The 15,651-nt window shown below is 39.2% G+C and overlaps 2 protein-coding genes across 18 annotated transcripts; one reads left to right on the top strand and one right to left on the bottom strand.

Moving 5' to 3' along the window:
• The first annotated feature begins 1,460 nt into the window (after positions 1-1,460).
• LOC103719494 (carbamoyl-phosphate synthase large chain, chloroplastic-like) lies at positions 1,461-10,619 on the top strand. Of its 11 annotated transcripts, none has more exons than XR_003388045.2 (6): positions 1,461-2,867; positions 4,324-5,019; positions 5,387-6,949; positions 8,100-8,378; positions 8,464-9,892; positions 10,184-10,619. XR_003388045.2 is itself a non-coding variant. In XM_008808790.4 (4 exons), exons 1-3 carry the CDS (start codon positions 1,599-1,601, stop codon positions 6,926-6,928), a joined length of 3,507 nt encoding a protein of 1,168 aa, XP_008807012.2. In that variant the 5' UTR covers positions 1,461-1,598; the 3' UTR covers positions 6,929-6,949; positions 10,184-10,601. The 11 variants fall into 11 exon arrangements, 5 of the variants coding, with proteins under 5 accessions (XP_008807012.2, XP_038987168.1, XP_038987169.1 ...); XR_003388047.2 differs by having other exon boundaries at positions 5,387-6,942; XR_605993.4 differs by lacking the exon at positions 8,100-8,378 and having other exon boundaries at positions 1,462-2,867.
• A 253-nt stretch (positions 10,620-10,872) lies between these two features.
• LOC103719530 lies at positions 10,873-13,790 on the bottom strand. Of its 7 annotated transcripts, none has more exons than XM_017845819.3 (5): positions 13,573-13,776; positions 12,826-13,115; positions 11,889-12,112; positions 11,519-11,583; positions 10,873-11,170 (listed from the first exon to the last, which is right to left on the bottom strand). In XM_017845819.3, the coding sequence occupies exons 2-4, from the start codon at positions 13,010-13,012 to the stop codon at positions 11,569-11,571; spliced, it is 426 nt and encodes a 141-aa protein (XP_017701308.1). In that variant the 5' UTR covers positions 13,013-13,115; positions 13,573-13,776; the 3' UTR covers positions 10,873-11,170; positions 11,519-11,568. The 7 variants fall into 7 exon arrangements, with proteins under 7 accessions (XP_017701308.1, XP_017701306.1, XP_026665380.1 ...); XM_017845817.3 differs by having other exon boundaries at positions 11,496-11,583; positions 13,573-13,775; XM_026809579.2 differs by having other exon boundaries at positions 10,873-11,238; positions 11,496-11,583; positions 13,573-13,775.
• Positions 13,791-15,651: the final 1,861 nt, after the last annotated feature.

The raw sequence follows: 15,651 nt of genomic DNA on the forward strand, positions 1-15,651 counted from the left end.
TGAGAATGCAATGGAATAGCTCCATTCATAAGACAATCACCTTAGCTTCTTTCATTTCATAAAGTTTTAAATATTATTTGATAATATGATAAATATGGATTTATAGGCTCAAACATATTTAGTTCTACATCGCTTATATATTGAGAAAAATTTAAATATTTATATAGGAACAAAAAATTCTAATAATATTTTTTAGCTAGTATTTTAAGTAAGATTCTCGATTATTATATTATACCAAGCTAGGATAGCCTCTCAGGTGCTTTTCAAAATGTCATGCAATGTACCTAGAGTTACCCGTGCTGATTTATCTATTTGCGGATATTCTATGGCTTGTGCCCATCAAAAGACCATGCTTTTGCTCGGATTTAGAAAAATAATGTACATTCGGTCATTATGACATAGACTTTAGGCACATCATTATCATTAGCTTCACTTATATCTAATATAAAACTCTCCTCCACCTCATCACCATCACAGTAATCAAATTAAAAGGGTCTATTAACCCAAGCAATCTGATCTAGCGATCTCAATGCTACCTCTCCCTCTATTATCCTATCCCTCCCTCAAACATCAAATTTCTGGTCACTCGAAAACTATTATCTATAATTACAGTATAATTAAAGACACTTCTTGCCTTTACAAATTTACATTCATCCTTTGAATTTATTCGACAATTAAAAACATTTGTCACAAGATAATATTCATTTTTAAAATAAAATCAATGGATATTTTGTAAAAAAAAGGTGTTGCTTGTTCAAGAAACAATTTTCGAGAAAAGCTATATAAAAAAGGCAAAAGGTTAATATAACAAATAAATATTGTACAGAAAATCACATGACAGATATGTATCATTTTGGTTTCTTCTCTTATAGCTGCTGATAAAAAAAAAATAGCAGGATGATCGCCGTATCATTTAAGAATTTGGTTTGCTATAATAGTAATATTAAAATATTAATTAGCATTAGATTTTAAATATTATATAAAAATAGTTATTTATTCATATCAACAGACAAAAATATCAAATGGTGGCCGATGTTCTGCCTTAGAATACCAGTTATAACGACAAGTCAATAAAGATAACAATCAAAATCTTAAAAATTTATGTGTCAGTTTCTAAGAAAATATGAGGCAAAGTGCAATTATATTTTTATTAACCAAATTGCAAGATAAAGAGATCAGCTTATCAATATACGAGAAAAAAGACTTCTAAAATTATCGTCTTGGTGGTTATCAAAGTTAGACGACTTAACGTTGCTTTACACCATGGTTGAAGCACTGCTCCAACGTTATCCTGTAGACCTCCCACGTCAGAATCCACTCGCCACGTCTCCATCCGCCCGTCCTCACTCCTGCGAACCTATCCGGAGGGCACCCTGTCGCTGATACGCGGGCCCCGCCATTTCTCAAGTCCCAATCGCGCTGGTCACTAAAAATGAACCGAAACTCTGGGTGCCTTCAAGAACTAAAGAATTGCATCCCCGAAGAAACCCTACACACTTTATAAGACCGCCGGGCAATCGAGCGAGCAAGCCAGAGTGCGAGCGTGCGAGGAGGAAAGAACGAAAGGGAGAAGACGACTCCGATCCTCTCCAGCTTCCATGGCTCTCTGCAACCGCCTCCATCCCCGGATCCGCTCACCCCTCCTCCGTCCGCGCTCCGTCTCCTCCTCTCTCTTCCTCACCCGCCACCTCGTGACCACCGCGAGGCACCCTTGCACTGGCGGCCTCCGCGTCCAGCTCCGCCTCCGCTGCGCCGCCCAACCCCGTCCGGCAGAGACGCCGCTCCGGACGGCCGAGGGGAAGCGCAGGGACATCAAGAAGATCCTGATCTTGGGCGCGGGGCCCATCGTCATCGGGCAGGCGTGCGAGTTCGACTACTCGGGGACCCAGGCGTGCAAGGCCCTCCGGGACGAGGGCTACGAGGTGGTGCTCGTGAACTCCAACCCGGCTACCATCATGACAGACCCAGACCTCGCCCACCGCACCTACGTGGGTCCCATGACCCCGGAGCTCGTCGAGCAGATCCTTGACACCGAGCGCCCGGACGCCCTCCTCCCCACCATGGGAGGCCAGACCGCCCTCAACCTCGCCGTCGCCCTCGCTGAATCCGGCGCCCTCGCCTCCCGCGGGATCGAGCTCATCGGCGCCAAGCTCGACGCCATCCGCGCCGCCGAGGACCGCGACCTCTTCAAGCGCGCCATGGATCGCATCGGCCTCAAGACTCCTCCCTCCGGCATCGCCATCACCATCGAGGAATGCTTCGCCATCGCCGATAGCGTCGGCTCTTTCCCTCTCATCATCCGCCCGGCTTTCACCCTCGGCGGCACCGGCGGCGGCATCGCCTACAACCGCGACGAGTTCGAGGCCATCTGCCGCGCCGGCCTCGCCGCCAGCCTCACCTCCCAGGTGCTCGTCGAAAAGTCCCTCCTTGGCTGGAAGGAGTACGAGCTCGAGGTGATGCGGGACCTCGCTGACAACGTCGTCGTCATCTGCTCCATCGAGAACATCGACCCGATGGGCGTCCACACGGGGGACTCGATCACGGTCGCTCCGGCGCAGACGCTCACCGACAAGGAGTACCAGCGGCTGCGGGACTACGCGGCCGCGATTATACGGGAGATTGGGGTGGAGTGTGGGGGGTCCAATGTGCAGTTCGCTGTGAACCCGGAGGATGGGGAGGTGATGGTCATCGAGATGAATCCCAGGGTGTCGAGGTCGTCGGCTCTTGCCTCGAAGGCAACGGGGTTCCCCATTGCGAAGATGGCTGCGAAGTTGTCGGTGGGTTACACGCTCGACCAGATTCCTAATGATATCACGAAGAAGACTCCGGCTAGTTTCGAGCCTTCCATAGATTATATGGTGACAAAGGCAAGACCTTTCTCTTTTCTCCTCAAATATCCTAGCACGATGCTACCTTTGTTTTTAATCAAATCTTATTTCAGTTTTATGCCACGCTTTCCTTGAAGGATGCCCATCTCCTTTGTAGTTTTATGTAGCTTTTGCTAGATATCTCCTATGATTACTGTAGTACATACTGTTTCAGTATTAAGATATTATGCTGAATTAGAATTTGCAAGCATTCATTTTCTTTAGTGTTTAGTTTTTTTATTTCTCAAATGGGGGACTGATTTATTGTTATAATTCATCAATCCAGTTTAGGTACATTGTAAGTTTATGCAATATCGTTGGAACTGGATTTACTTAAACTTTCCTTCCCTTTGTGAGTGGAGCTTCAGATTAAGCTTGGAGATGGGACTAAAATGCGCGTCCGTAAATTTCTAATCGATAGAATGATGCCTTTTAGCCTTTCAAGTGATTTCCAATGACAGATTTACCAAATAAAAATTTATAATGATGTAGATGTAATCTATTGTAAGTCATATTTCTTTCCTTGCTTCATGTGCAGTGGCATATGCCTTTTGGTCTTTCAACTGTATTATAAAATATCAAATGTTCCTTTTCTCTTCATGGTTGAAATAAAGCAACAGTGCATTTGCTTTATTTTTTGTTTGTTTGCAGAAATTATTCCTTGTTAACTTATCTCTGCACGCTATAGTGTCATAATGCTACATAGATTGTCTGAGCCAAGGGCTTCATTTCAAATCTCTTATCATGTAGTTATTTTTCATGTAACTAATTTCTGCCAATTGAACTGAATCACTCATGCAGATTTACAGGGCAGACATAACCCATTGAGTATCAAGTCATGCTATCTGAATGCTGCTTTAGTTTATGAATTAGTGTGTATTTTTTTAATCACCAGTATGAAAATTGAACTTTGCCTGCTCGTCCTCAAATGGAAGGGGCATACAGACTCAACAGTACGAAAACCTGCTTATGGGAAATGATATAGTTGCAGCCTTGAACCTTAGTGCAAGCTTCTACTTGCACATGGCAAGGATGATCTGCTTGTAAATCTTTATGCAGCATGCTTTGTTGATTATATTGATCATGCTCTGCAAAACTGTAGTAACACAATATAATTGTTCAGCAGTTGTGGAATTTTTAGTTCACATATATTTTTGAACAATTCTATTTTTCACTTTTCCTTTTACTCTAATCTACCTCCTCAAATTTGGCATGCAGCTGCTGCATTCCATGGGGCTGGTCTAACTGTAGCTGATAGCTGCCTGGTTCATGTCAAATGAGAATGGGAGACAAGGCTAATTTAAAATGATAACATCATCAATGTAGTCTAGATTTAATGTTAATTACAGACATTTCTCTCTTTCATTAATAGCAGGTTGTTCTTTCTATAGGTCATGAAGCAGCATTTATATTTTTTTCCTCCTGCTTTTTCTTACTTATTGTACCCGTGATGCAGATTCCACGATTTGCTTTTGAGAAATTCCCTGGTTCCCAGCCAGTGTTAACTACCCAGATGAAATCTGTTGGCGAAGCAATGGCATTGGGACGGACTTTCCAAGAATCCTTTCAAAAGGCTGTTCGGTCTTTGGAGTGCGGTTATGCAGGATGGGGTTGTGCACCTGTGAAGGAACTTGACTGGGACTGGGACCAATTGAAGTACAGCCTGCGAGTTCCAAATCCAGACCGAATTCATGCAGTATACGCAGCTATGAAGAAGGGAATGAAGGTAGAAGATATTCATGAGCTGAGCTATATTGATAAGTGGTTTCTTTCTCAGCTGAAAGAGATGGTAGATGTGGAACGGTACCTCACAGCAAGGAATCTGAATCAGTTGACAAAGGATGACTTTTATGAGTTGAAGAGAAGGGGTTTTAGTGATAAGCAGATTGCTTATGCAACTTCTTCCACTGAGAGGGAGGTGCGGTCAAAGCGCTTATCACTAGGTGTGACACCAGCGTATAAAAGGGTTGATACCTGTGCTGCAGAGTTTGAGGCAAACACTCCCTACATGTACTCATCATATGATTTTGAATGTGAATCAGCCACCACTCAAAAGAAAAAGGTTCTGATATTGGGCGGTGGACCTAATCGAATTGGTCAGGGTATTGAGTTTGACTACTGCTGCTGTCATGCTTCATTTGCCCTTCGGCAGGTTTGTGTTGCTTTGGCTTCTGTTTTCTATATTTCGATTATTCCTGAATGTGTAGTGGATGTTTAATTGTTTATCATTTAAACTGTGTTGTTTGGAAACTTGTGTCGGATTTGAAATATCAAGTTTCCTCTTCATATATTTGAGCATATCCATAAATTTTCTCCAATTTATTCCATATATTTATTTATGTTTATATATCTTCATCTCTAAATGCTAGCTTTTGAACTTTCATTTTGTTCTCTATGAGCTATCTTAAAATTTCTCGAAACTTGACCACCTACCATTGCCTGTTAAATCTCTGTATTGACTTGATTACTATGCTGCTAATAGGTATTTAGTGTCTTTTGATGATTATGTTTGGTTTCAGGATGGGTATGAGACAATTATGATGAACTCAAATCCAGAGACAGTGTCCACAGATTATGACACCAGTGACCGTTTGTACTTTGAGCCTTTGACAGTTGAGGATGTGTTAAATGTGATTGACTTGGAGCGGCCTAATGGCATAATTGTACAGTTTGGAGGGCAAACCCCTCTGAAGCTTGCTCTCCCAATACAAAGGTATCTGGAAGAGCAAAAGTTGGTGTCTGCTACTGGAATTGGATATGTGCAGGTATGGGGAACATCACCTGATTCTATTGATGCTGCTGAGGACAGAGAGAGATTTAATGCGATTCTTAAGGAGCTTGAGATTGAGCAGCCTAAAGGTGGGATAGCAAAGAGTGAATCTGATGCAATATCAATTGCTACAGAAATAGGCTACCCTGTCGTGGTCCGACCTTCTTATGTCTTGGGTGGACGCGCCATGGAGATTGTTTACGGTGATGATAAACTTGCCACCTATCTTGAGAATGCTGTTGAAGTAGATCCTGACCGCCCAGTCCTGATAGATAAGTATCTCTCTGATGCCATTGAGATTGATGTGGATGCACTGGCAGACTCGAATGGGGCTGTGGTAATTGGTGGAATCATGGAACACATTGAGCAAGCTGGGGTCCACTCTGGCGACTCAGCTTGCTCCCTTCCCACAAAAACTGTGTCAACCAATTGCTTGAACACCATTAGATCATGGACAACAAAGCTGGCGAAACGACTTAATGTATGCGGGCTTATGAATTGCCAATATGCAATCACAGCTTCTGGTGATGTTTACCTTCTTGAGGCAAATCCTCGTGCTTCACGCACTGTGCCTTTTGTTTCTAAAGCTATTGGTCGTCCGTTAGCAAAATATGCCTCTCTTGTCATGTCAGGGAAGAGTTTACATGAGATTGGATTTACAAGTGAGGTGGTCCCAAAGCATGTTTCAGTCAAGGAAGCTGTGCTCCCATTCGAGAAGTTCCAAGGTTGTGACATTCTTCTTGGACCAGAGATGCGTAGCACTGGAGAAGTTATGGGAATTGACTTTGAGTTTCCTGTAGCTTTTGCTAAGGCACAAATAGCTGCTGGACAAAAGCTTCCAGTTAGTGGTACAGTGTTTCTCAGTCTAAATGACTTGACTAAGCCACACCTTGCTTCAATTGCTCATGGATTCCAAGAACTTGGTTTCAGAATTGTTGCAACTTCAGGTACGGCTCGAGTGCTCGAGTTGGAGGGCATACCGGTGGAGCGTGTCCTGAAAATGCATGAGGGGCGGCCGCATGCAGGCGATATGCTAGCAAATGGTCAAATACAGGTCATGGTGATAACAAGTTCAGGAGATGCTTTGGATTCAATTGATGGACGACAATTGAGGAGGATGGCACTTGCTTATAAGATCCCAATTATAACAACAGTTGCTGGAGCACTAGCTAGTGTGGAAGCTATTAGGAGTTTGAAGTATAGCTCTGTGAAGATGTTAGCTTTGCAGGATTACTTCCATTCCTCAGAAGAGCATCAGAACTTGGAGGCAGCATCTTCTGTTATACAATAAATCAATTATTCCTAGTAAGAGGTCTCTTCTCATTTTTTCACTATGTTATATGAACTTGCTCTCTATTTTAAGATGCCTTGCTTATTTCTTGGTGTTTATGTTGTAGTGATAAGTGAGAGTGTGCATTTAACATTCATAATTAAGTTGCAATTGAAGAATTTAATATTTTGCTCACTTTATATCCTTTGTTTTTGCAATTTTAACTCAGTAACTGATAGTGAATGGTGTTATTTTTCTACTCTTCTCTCAAGACTCAACCTTTATACATGTGCATGTTTTTGACTTCCTAGTTCTGTATATTAATTAGTTTGCTTTTATATTGGACCATAGCTCTGCAGATTATGAGTGTTCCAGTTTCGTAACTCTGGTCGCTGCAGCCACTTACTTGTCCTCTGATTTTCTTGTTTATATAACTTCTAGAGGTATGTCTGTACTCAACATTTGTTGATTCATAATCAAATGGCTCTGTCATTACCAACACCAATCTTCAGTCTGTGCTGAAGACCTTGATGAATTCATCATGGAGGGAAATAGGTCTTGCTAGTTGAGAACATTAACAATGTGTTGCTTGTGTGATGGTAAATCTGATCTGAACTGGATGGTCCTGTGCGTGTCTTATTCTTGGGGTTGTACTTCCTATACTTGCATGGAATTTTCATTAGAACATTCCTATTTGTCAAAATGGAAGTTCTATATGGATCAAGTATGTTAGTCTAGGTAGTATAAGTTGCACAACTGATCTGGTCCTTCAGCAGTAGGCCACATTTATGTGTGAGATTCTCATCTGGGTTCTCTTCTACTTGGTATTCTCTTTGTAATAATGACATAAAACCTAGATAGTAAAATATGTCCTGTTTTTTGGTACAATATCCTTTTTTTTTTTTGTTACAAGTAAAATATGTCCTTTCGCATATCCTTTGAGAACTCCACTGTGGAAGGGGAAGCATCTGTTATGTCAGGAGGAAATAAAGAAAGTATCTGGAATGTTTTCGTGACTTGCTGCACACCACATATAGATTCAGTTCTCTAACGGTTTTGAATCCTAAAAATGTCCTATGTAATAACTAGTTATGATAGATGTAAACAGCTAAGATGCATTGTGTTTTGATGACCATTTTGTACATTCCATATTTTGTGGTGATGTCAACCAATATATTTTCTTGATGTACAGGTTGCTCTTTTTTCATGGTTTTGCACAGTTGAAATCTGGGAACCACCTCTAGGCATCTAAAGCATTTCTTGGCTAATGTGTTTTCCCTTTATCTCTCTACGGTTGATGCAAACCCTTTAGTTACACTGATTATGATGTTGCTTGAGTTCCTTGCCTCGATAGTTTTTTGCCTAGTGAATAGTGTTATAAATATTTGTAAAGGTTTAGTGTGTTGGGAGAGTGAGAATGACCACCTCCTAGCCATTTTTAGTTCAGTTCTTCTGAGCTTATTTCTTTCTGGTAATTCTCATCCACAACTTGGTTCAGATATTTAATGTCATGACTTTCCATTGAAATGCTTTTTGGTTGTTCAATCAAATTACAGGGTTGAAACTGCCCTAGGCATCTGTGAAGCAACAACACCTGGCATGGAAAGAGGATCTATCCTTCGATGCTCATTTACTCTGTGAAAAAAGCAAAGAGGAATAGGAGAAGGTCATAAGCTCCTCGATCATTTTGCTCGGCTTTAATTTTCTCCCAAACCATCCTCCTTGAATGGTGAAATTGAGGTGCTGATGGGATGTGTCCTTTGACATCTTTTTGTTTTTTATTTGATTTCAAAAAGACTTCGGTCAGGTTTTATCAGATGATAGCACAAAAGCTAGTTCATATGAGTGAAGCATCTAGCAGTTTTTATATAAGTGACCATGGAAGAATCGATGAAACTTGGATGGTGTTTTGCACCAAAAGGGGAAAAAAGGAAAAGAACGAAAAAAAAGGGATTCCTTGTGGTTCTATGCACATCAAGTATAGTAATTTCCTTCTTTGAATTTTATAAATAACTCAAGGTCTAAATAAGGATTCAATACTAATTTTTCACTACATTTACAAATATATATTTGAAAAGGTTTTGAGATCAGTCTCAGAGCTCTTCATCTTTGGTGGGTTCATGTTGAAAAAAGATATGCTTGGGAGAAATTTTAAAAAAGACAGAGGTGTTTTCAGAAAATGAAAAAAAATATAGAGATGTGGCTCCTTAATCTCATGGAAAAATCACAATTTAAGAAAGAAAAACCATTATTCTAGGAAAAGAAAAAAGAATGTCATGAAAACTTTGACACCTAGGGTTCAGTTCCACTCCATGTCTGCTATATATGAAGGACATACTTGGTGCTAGTCGACGTTTACATGTGAGTTTAGGTCTCAGTTGGAATCATGTGAGGTTTTATGTCTTAATTTTTGGTGCATAATTGTTGCTTATTTGTTGTTTACTAAGGGACTGCATTGGTATTGTTTTTGATCTAGATATGTTTTTGTTTAATCTAAAAAACCAAGAAGAAAAATGAACTAGAATGAACAACATATATGTTGATTTTTTTTTAATAAATTTTTTGTAAAATTTTGGCAGCTGTGGTTTATTGCTTTCAAAAAAGAGTGAAAATAAGTACAAGAAAAAGCAGAAATTTTGTGCAAATGCTGTTTTCAACATGAGTGTAGGTGACTAGCAATGATACCAAATAGGCACTAAGATTCTTGACGAGTCTCTGTGGAGGAAATGACCTTGTGACTTCTGCGATGATCATGAAATTATTATACCAAGAATTTTCGGAAGATGAGGAGAAAATGGAAAGAAACAAAATCTTCATCTATCTGTTGTATTCAAGCCACAAGGAATGCAACTTTTAGGAGACTGTTAGATGTTTGATGACGAGGACATGCCACGCTGATGACAGTGATGTTTCATGGAGACAAGTTTGATGATAAAGGCTTGCCATGCTGCCCACAGGATTGCATTGGCGAGAATAGGAATGCATGTGAGCATGGTTGTTCTTTTTCTGTTTTTTTTTTTGGTACAGGGTTCCTTTGTGCCTTTGTGGTCGTCTAAAACATCTCTCTCTCTCTCTCTCTCCTAATAATTGGATTGAGGATAAGCATGAGTTGACCATGTCAAGAGTCCAACCATTTTGGCAGTACCAAATTTCCCAACATAGATACAACCAACCATTTACTTCCCAATATATCCATCATTTTGCGACTCCCTTGCCTTGTTGCACCAAAACCACACAGTAGGCTCAGGCCTCTAACTTCCTGTGGTGTTCTACCAGGAGACACAACAGAGAAAGAAAAATGGCCTGCAAGAAGGTGGCTACAATGCTCTTCATCAGCATGCTGCTTGTTCTGTCCACCGTGGAGAGGAGCGAGGCTGGGCAAAGCTGCTTCTGCGAGTGTATGAAGAAATGCATCCCAATGGGCACGGTGAGCACGCAAGCATGCAAGAAGGAGTGCGACCAGGCATGCAGGCAAGCAGGATTTTCTGGGAAACCCAAGAGAGGATTGGAGTTCTGTAAAAGACTGGCAAGCCGGAGGCACTGATCAGTTGATTCTACTTCCATCTTTTCACTCTGATTTTAAAAATGATGATTGTTTCAATGGTATATTTATTGATTGGTATTCTCTAAGAGCTGACTTGTCTATCATTAGTTAATGAAACAATCTTTGGTTAATGAAACAAGCTTTCATAATTTGTGATTTTGCCTGGAATATGATTTAGAATTGGATGGCAGTACAAAATGGGATGATTTGCCTTGCAATGGTTGCATGGTAAATAGTCCACGAGATCATTAAGAATATGGTGACTTGCTTTGATTTAAAATCAATCTAAACAATACATATTATACAATCTAAATTACAGCTGTCTAGGTAGGGGTTCTACCTCTCCATCTAAGGAATTTGGAGCCTCATTTTTAGATATCGCATCAACACCAAATAAACCCCATCAATCCAGCTTTAACAAGAACTGGCATGCATGAAGATTGTTGCTACTGAAAGGTTCCTGGTATCTGAAATGTCTAAATCCTAGCTTAAAACATAATATTTGGAACTTAAACGAAGAGTATTAAATAGATACAACAGTACAGTAGTAACTGCCAACTATATCCTTTTTGTAACCACCACAGGTTCTGAATTAAAAGATGGAAAATTTTCTCATAATTTTTTCACATGTTTTTAACAAAGTCCAAGCCCTAGGGTCCCCACTTTGCCTCGGTTGTGAAACTCTTGTTTTCTTTCCCCTGATCCTTCCATAATGCTCCCTTGCAACGAAGGGTGAAAAGTTTAATTAGCAAAAACCAAATAGCCAACAGTCCATACAGAGGCAAAACTGAAAAAGAAGAGGAAAGAAAATATCAAAAGCTGCACATCTATCAATTTCATCAACCAACTGCATACTATCCCATGTAACTGCAGAAGGAGCACCACATTAACAGATCCAACTTCATTTAAGAACAATTTCTGGAAACTAATTCATTAAATTTTTTCAATGTGCAGTGTGTCAATGCTGAGACAACATCACTAACCCAAGCAAGGAACTAATTAAGCTTGCAAACTGCATCAATTCACAGAAAGAACAAACCTTACCAGATAAGGTAAGGCTTAATCACCTCTGAGTTCCCCAGCATCGCGGCAACAATCTTTTTCCTTCTTTTCTTGATCAACAATCCAGCCTCTAAAGAAAGGTGATGTAAGACCAAGAAGAACATTTTCACTACCAACAATTAGATTCCACAATAAACAAAAAGTACATATACAAAAATTCATCTCTTTACTCTGCAACAAGTGAATAAAGAAAAAAAAATATCCAAGAAACCACAGATGCGTATCTGTAACCATGTACACGTCTCCAGGAAAAGCAATCAAAGAAGCTCCCATAAACCTTCATGGCTAGTCTCTCTTTCCATTCATAGGGGAGCAGAATTTCTCAAACATTCTTCCCAAAAAACCCCAGAATCCCCCTTCTTTGTTTGTGTATACCTCATGATTGTGTTCTTTCTTTGGATGAATTGTTCCTACGAGGGCCTCGATCTCTTCTTTAGCTCGTTCAAATACACCAGGTCCTTTAACTTTTTCAATAGGTGTATTCTCGTCAATGTCATTGCTCGTACCATGAGTCTCCTTGTCATGGGTTTTAACCCTGTTCAATGTTTTGGCCTCTTTGTTTGCCTTATCAGCTAAATTAGGTGCTTCCACTACACTTTCTGCCAATCAATCAAAAAATACATCCTCATTGAGAATTGGATAATTTATGGATGGTAAAAACCAAAATTTATAGATGAAATAACATTTTCAAATCAATAACAAACCTTTTGTTCATATTGACTGAAGCACTAATTTATTCGAGAAAATTATTAGGAAAATGCATTAGGACTATGAAGAAAAATGTTCTATTTAGTCTTGAATGCATAAATCAAATAAATGATTTTCTACCATAAATATAAGAAGATAGAAGACTCCATTCCATATACCAATGATTCACCTTAAAAAAAGATTGTTTAACTAACACCCTTGTCAAAGATATGATAGAAAGAAAGCTTGGTCCGGTACAAATTTCAACGATAACAATGAGGTACCAGATGAAAATTCAGCCTACACAGGGTGGGAAAAAAAACTGATTTTGAATATATAATTGGATCATAAATCTTTTACCAGAGCAGGTGTTTCTTTCACAAAGTAAAGACCAACTCAACCCTAACTCTCAAGCACAAGCATGAGCAATTCTTAGCTTCAACTCTTCAAGTTTTGACTATGCAACTGCAAAATTTATTCAAGTGAATAATCATAAAGAGAAAGGAAGAAAAAATAACACGGCAGCACATCTCAGTGCCGCTAACATGGCAATGTCAGGATGATATCCAATTAAAATTTACTTTAATGCAGCTTCCATTTAATCACATTTGGGGTGGAAAATTACCCTCTTTCTTTGTGGGTGGATCATGATGAGGTTCTCTCTTCGAATGGATAGCCTCCACAATGGCCTCGATCTCCTCCTTAGCCCGTTCAAACACATTTGGGCCTTTAACTTTGTCGATTGGTGTGTTCTCATCGATGTCATTGCTCATTCCATGAGTCTCCCTATCATGGGTTTTCACCATATGCATGGTTACTTCGATCTCTTCTTTTACCCTCTTGTGCAAATGAAGTGTTTTTTGCTCGTTTTTCTACCAATCGATTCAAAATAGTACACCCCTATTAGATCCTTCACTGAACAACATGAAAAAGAAAAGCTGAAGCAATTCATAGATTTATATAAGATTACAAATGTATCAATTACAAGTCTACAAGAATAATAGGCGTCTATTAATATACAACTCCAAACTGGTACCAATTACATCTGTAAGTGATCCCTGTGACAAAAGAGTTTTTTTTTTAATTTATTTTTTTAATGTATGTAGGGAACTTGATTCAGAGGGATGATTTTTAGACTAAGATCCAACAAAAAAGAAAACTTTATCTAACCCCATTGATCAATCAATCATAAGAACTCAGAAAAACCTAAGATTTTATGCACTTATCTTCGGATCAAAGATGCAGTAGAAAAAGGGGTTCGTCCGATAAGATTTGTGCATTGCACACAATAATTTTTGAGGATCGAACACACACACACACAAAAAAAAAACACATCAAGAAAGCGTGGGAATTAGGAATGAAAGGAAATCACCTGATTGCGATCCTTTGATTGTAGAAAAGACCACCGATTAGTGGAAACCCTAGACGAAGCGGATGGAAGGAAGACGGAGAAGGAGTTTCTCTTGTAAAGAGCTGAAGCGTTGCGATGAAGTTCGAGGGGTCCCCCGACCCCCCACAAAACAATGCTATGAGATATTGATTTGCTGCGAAAACGTTGCAAGCGCCGTCTTGGCGGCTTGGCCACGCTAGTTGCGGTGGTTATCCTGACGAGGACACCTAGGTTCTACCCTGGCTTGGCTGTCTTGGATCAAACAGGATACAGCATTTCTAGAATCGTTGATGGCACATCAGATGCATGCGTGTAGCTCCCGTTCCGTTTCTTGCTCCGTCGTGGCGGTTGGAGATTACCGCTAAAGGTCACCCGTTCTAATCACCACCCGTCCCCTAGAACTTGTGGATTGGCCCAATGGCTTGTACTAGGTTATATTCCCAAGTTCTAAAATAATATCCAAGACTAGTACAATCTTAAATAAGTGAAACCCAATTATTTTCATGAACCACTAAGGCCTGTTTGGGAGAGCTTTTGGAGGGCCAAAAAGCACTTTCTGGCCCTCCAAAAGTACTTTTAGATAAAAAATGCTGTTTGGTAAAATTTTCGGAAAGCTGTTTCAGCTTTTGCGAGAAGCTGAAAACAGATTTTGCGGGAAGCTGAAAACAGCTTTTGAGAAGAAGCTCCAATTTGGAGCTTTCCGAAAATACTGTTTTTAGCTTTGTCGGGAAGCTATTTTTTAGACCAAAATACCCCCATTTAAATTTCACTTTTTCTCCCAAAACCTTCATCCCATCTCTTCCTCTCTCACCCATCCCCTCCCTCTCCCTCTCCATCTTCTTCTTCCTCTCAACATCGTCGCCTCTATTCCTTCTTCCTCTTCTTTTTTTTTTCTTTTTTTGTTTTTGTTTTGGGAGCTCGTGGTTGCCATGGTGGCAGCCACAATGTCGGCCACCACTCATGGCCAGCGACCCTCTATATTTCAATGAAATAAAATAATAAATAACTAAATAAAATAAATAAAAAGAAAATAATAAGTGAGTGGCAAATAATCTGATCTAAATAAATAAATAAATAAAAATATTAGTAATTATTTAACCAATTTTATCACCTAGGTAAAAAATTTGTTAGAGAGATAAATGGTCATTAGAATGATGAAAAATTAATTTACACTAATAATTATAATATTTTATATATTTATTATTATATTATACTATAAATATAATATTATATTACATTATATCATAATACATTGATATGTTATGTTAAATAATTTAATATTATATTAAATTATTATTCTATAATACATAATGTTATAGCACTATATTATAATAATATTATATTACATTACATTAATATTATACTATATCATATATTTATGTATTAATACATATTATATTTTATTATGCTCTGTTGTATAATACTGGTAATGTTCTTTATGGTCATTTTGTCACACAAAAGTACTTTCTCGGTTTGTTTACTAAACACATGTTAAAGTGCCACATCACTTTAGAAATGTAGTTACCAAACAGTAAACAACTTTTTATAAACGCTCTGCTTCAGATAGCTCTACTTCCAACAGCTCTACTTCCAAAAGCTCTACTACTAACAGCTCCCCCAAACAGGGCTTAAATATAAACGGTACAAATAGGGGTGATTGGTCAATGGGAATGAATTGAAATGAGAATCAAATCGGTCATATTCTCCGATATATTTGGTTCATGAATAGAATCAAAATCAAATTTTTATAAATTACTAAATATAAATAGTACATATAGGCAGTGGTTGGTCAATCGGAATGGATTGGACTGAAAATCGGATTGGTCATATTCTCTAATATATTTGGTTCATGACTAGAATCAAAATCAAAATTGAAATGTATGTTTTCAATACAGGGAGAGACAGTCGAGATTAGGTTTTGAAAGATTGAGATATTTTCATTCTCTTCTGAAATAGAATAGGAATGAAATTCCCTTCAATCAAATGGTCGGAGCGCAACCTTCAATCAAATATGTCCATAATTTATAAGCTATTTGGACCAAGGCCAAGCAAAGCAATCTT

This window comes from Phoenix dactylifera, chromosome 11 (assembly GCF_009389715.1).
Source record: "Phoenix dactylifera cultivar Barhee BC4 chromosome 11, palm_55x_up_171113_PBpolish2nd_filt_p, whole genome shotgun sequence".
Classification (NCBI taxonomy): domain Eukaryota; kingdom Viridiplantae; phylum Streptophyta; class Magnoliopsida; order Arecales; family Arecaceae; genus Phoenix; species Phoenix dactylifera.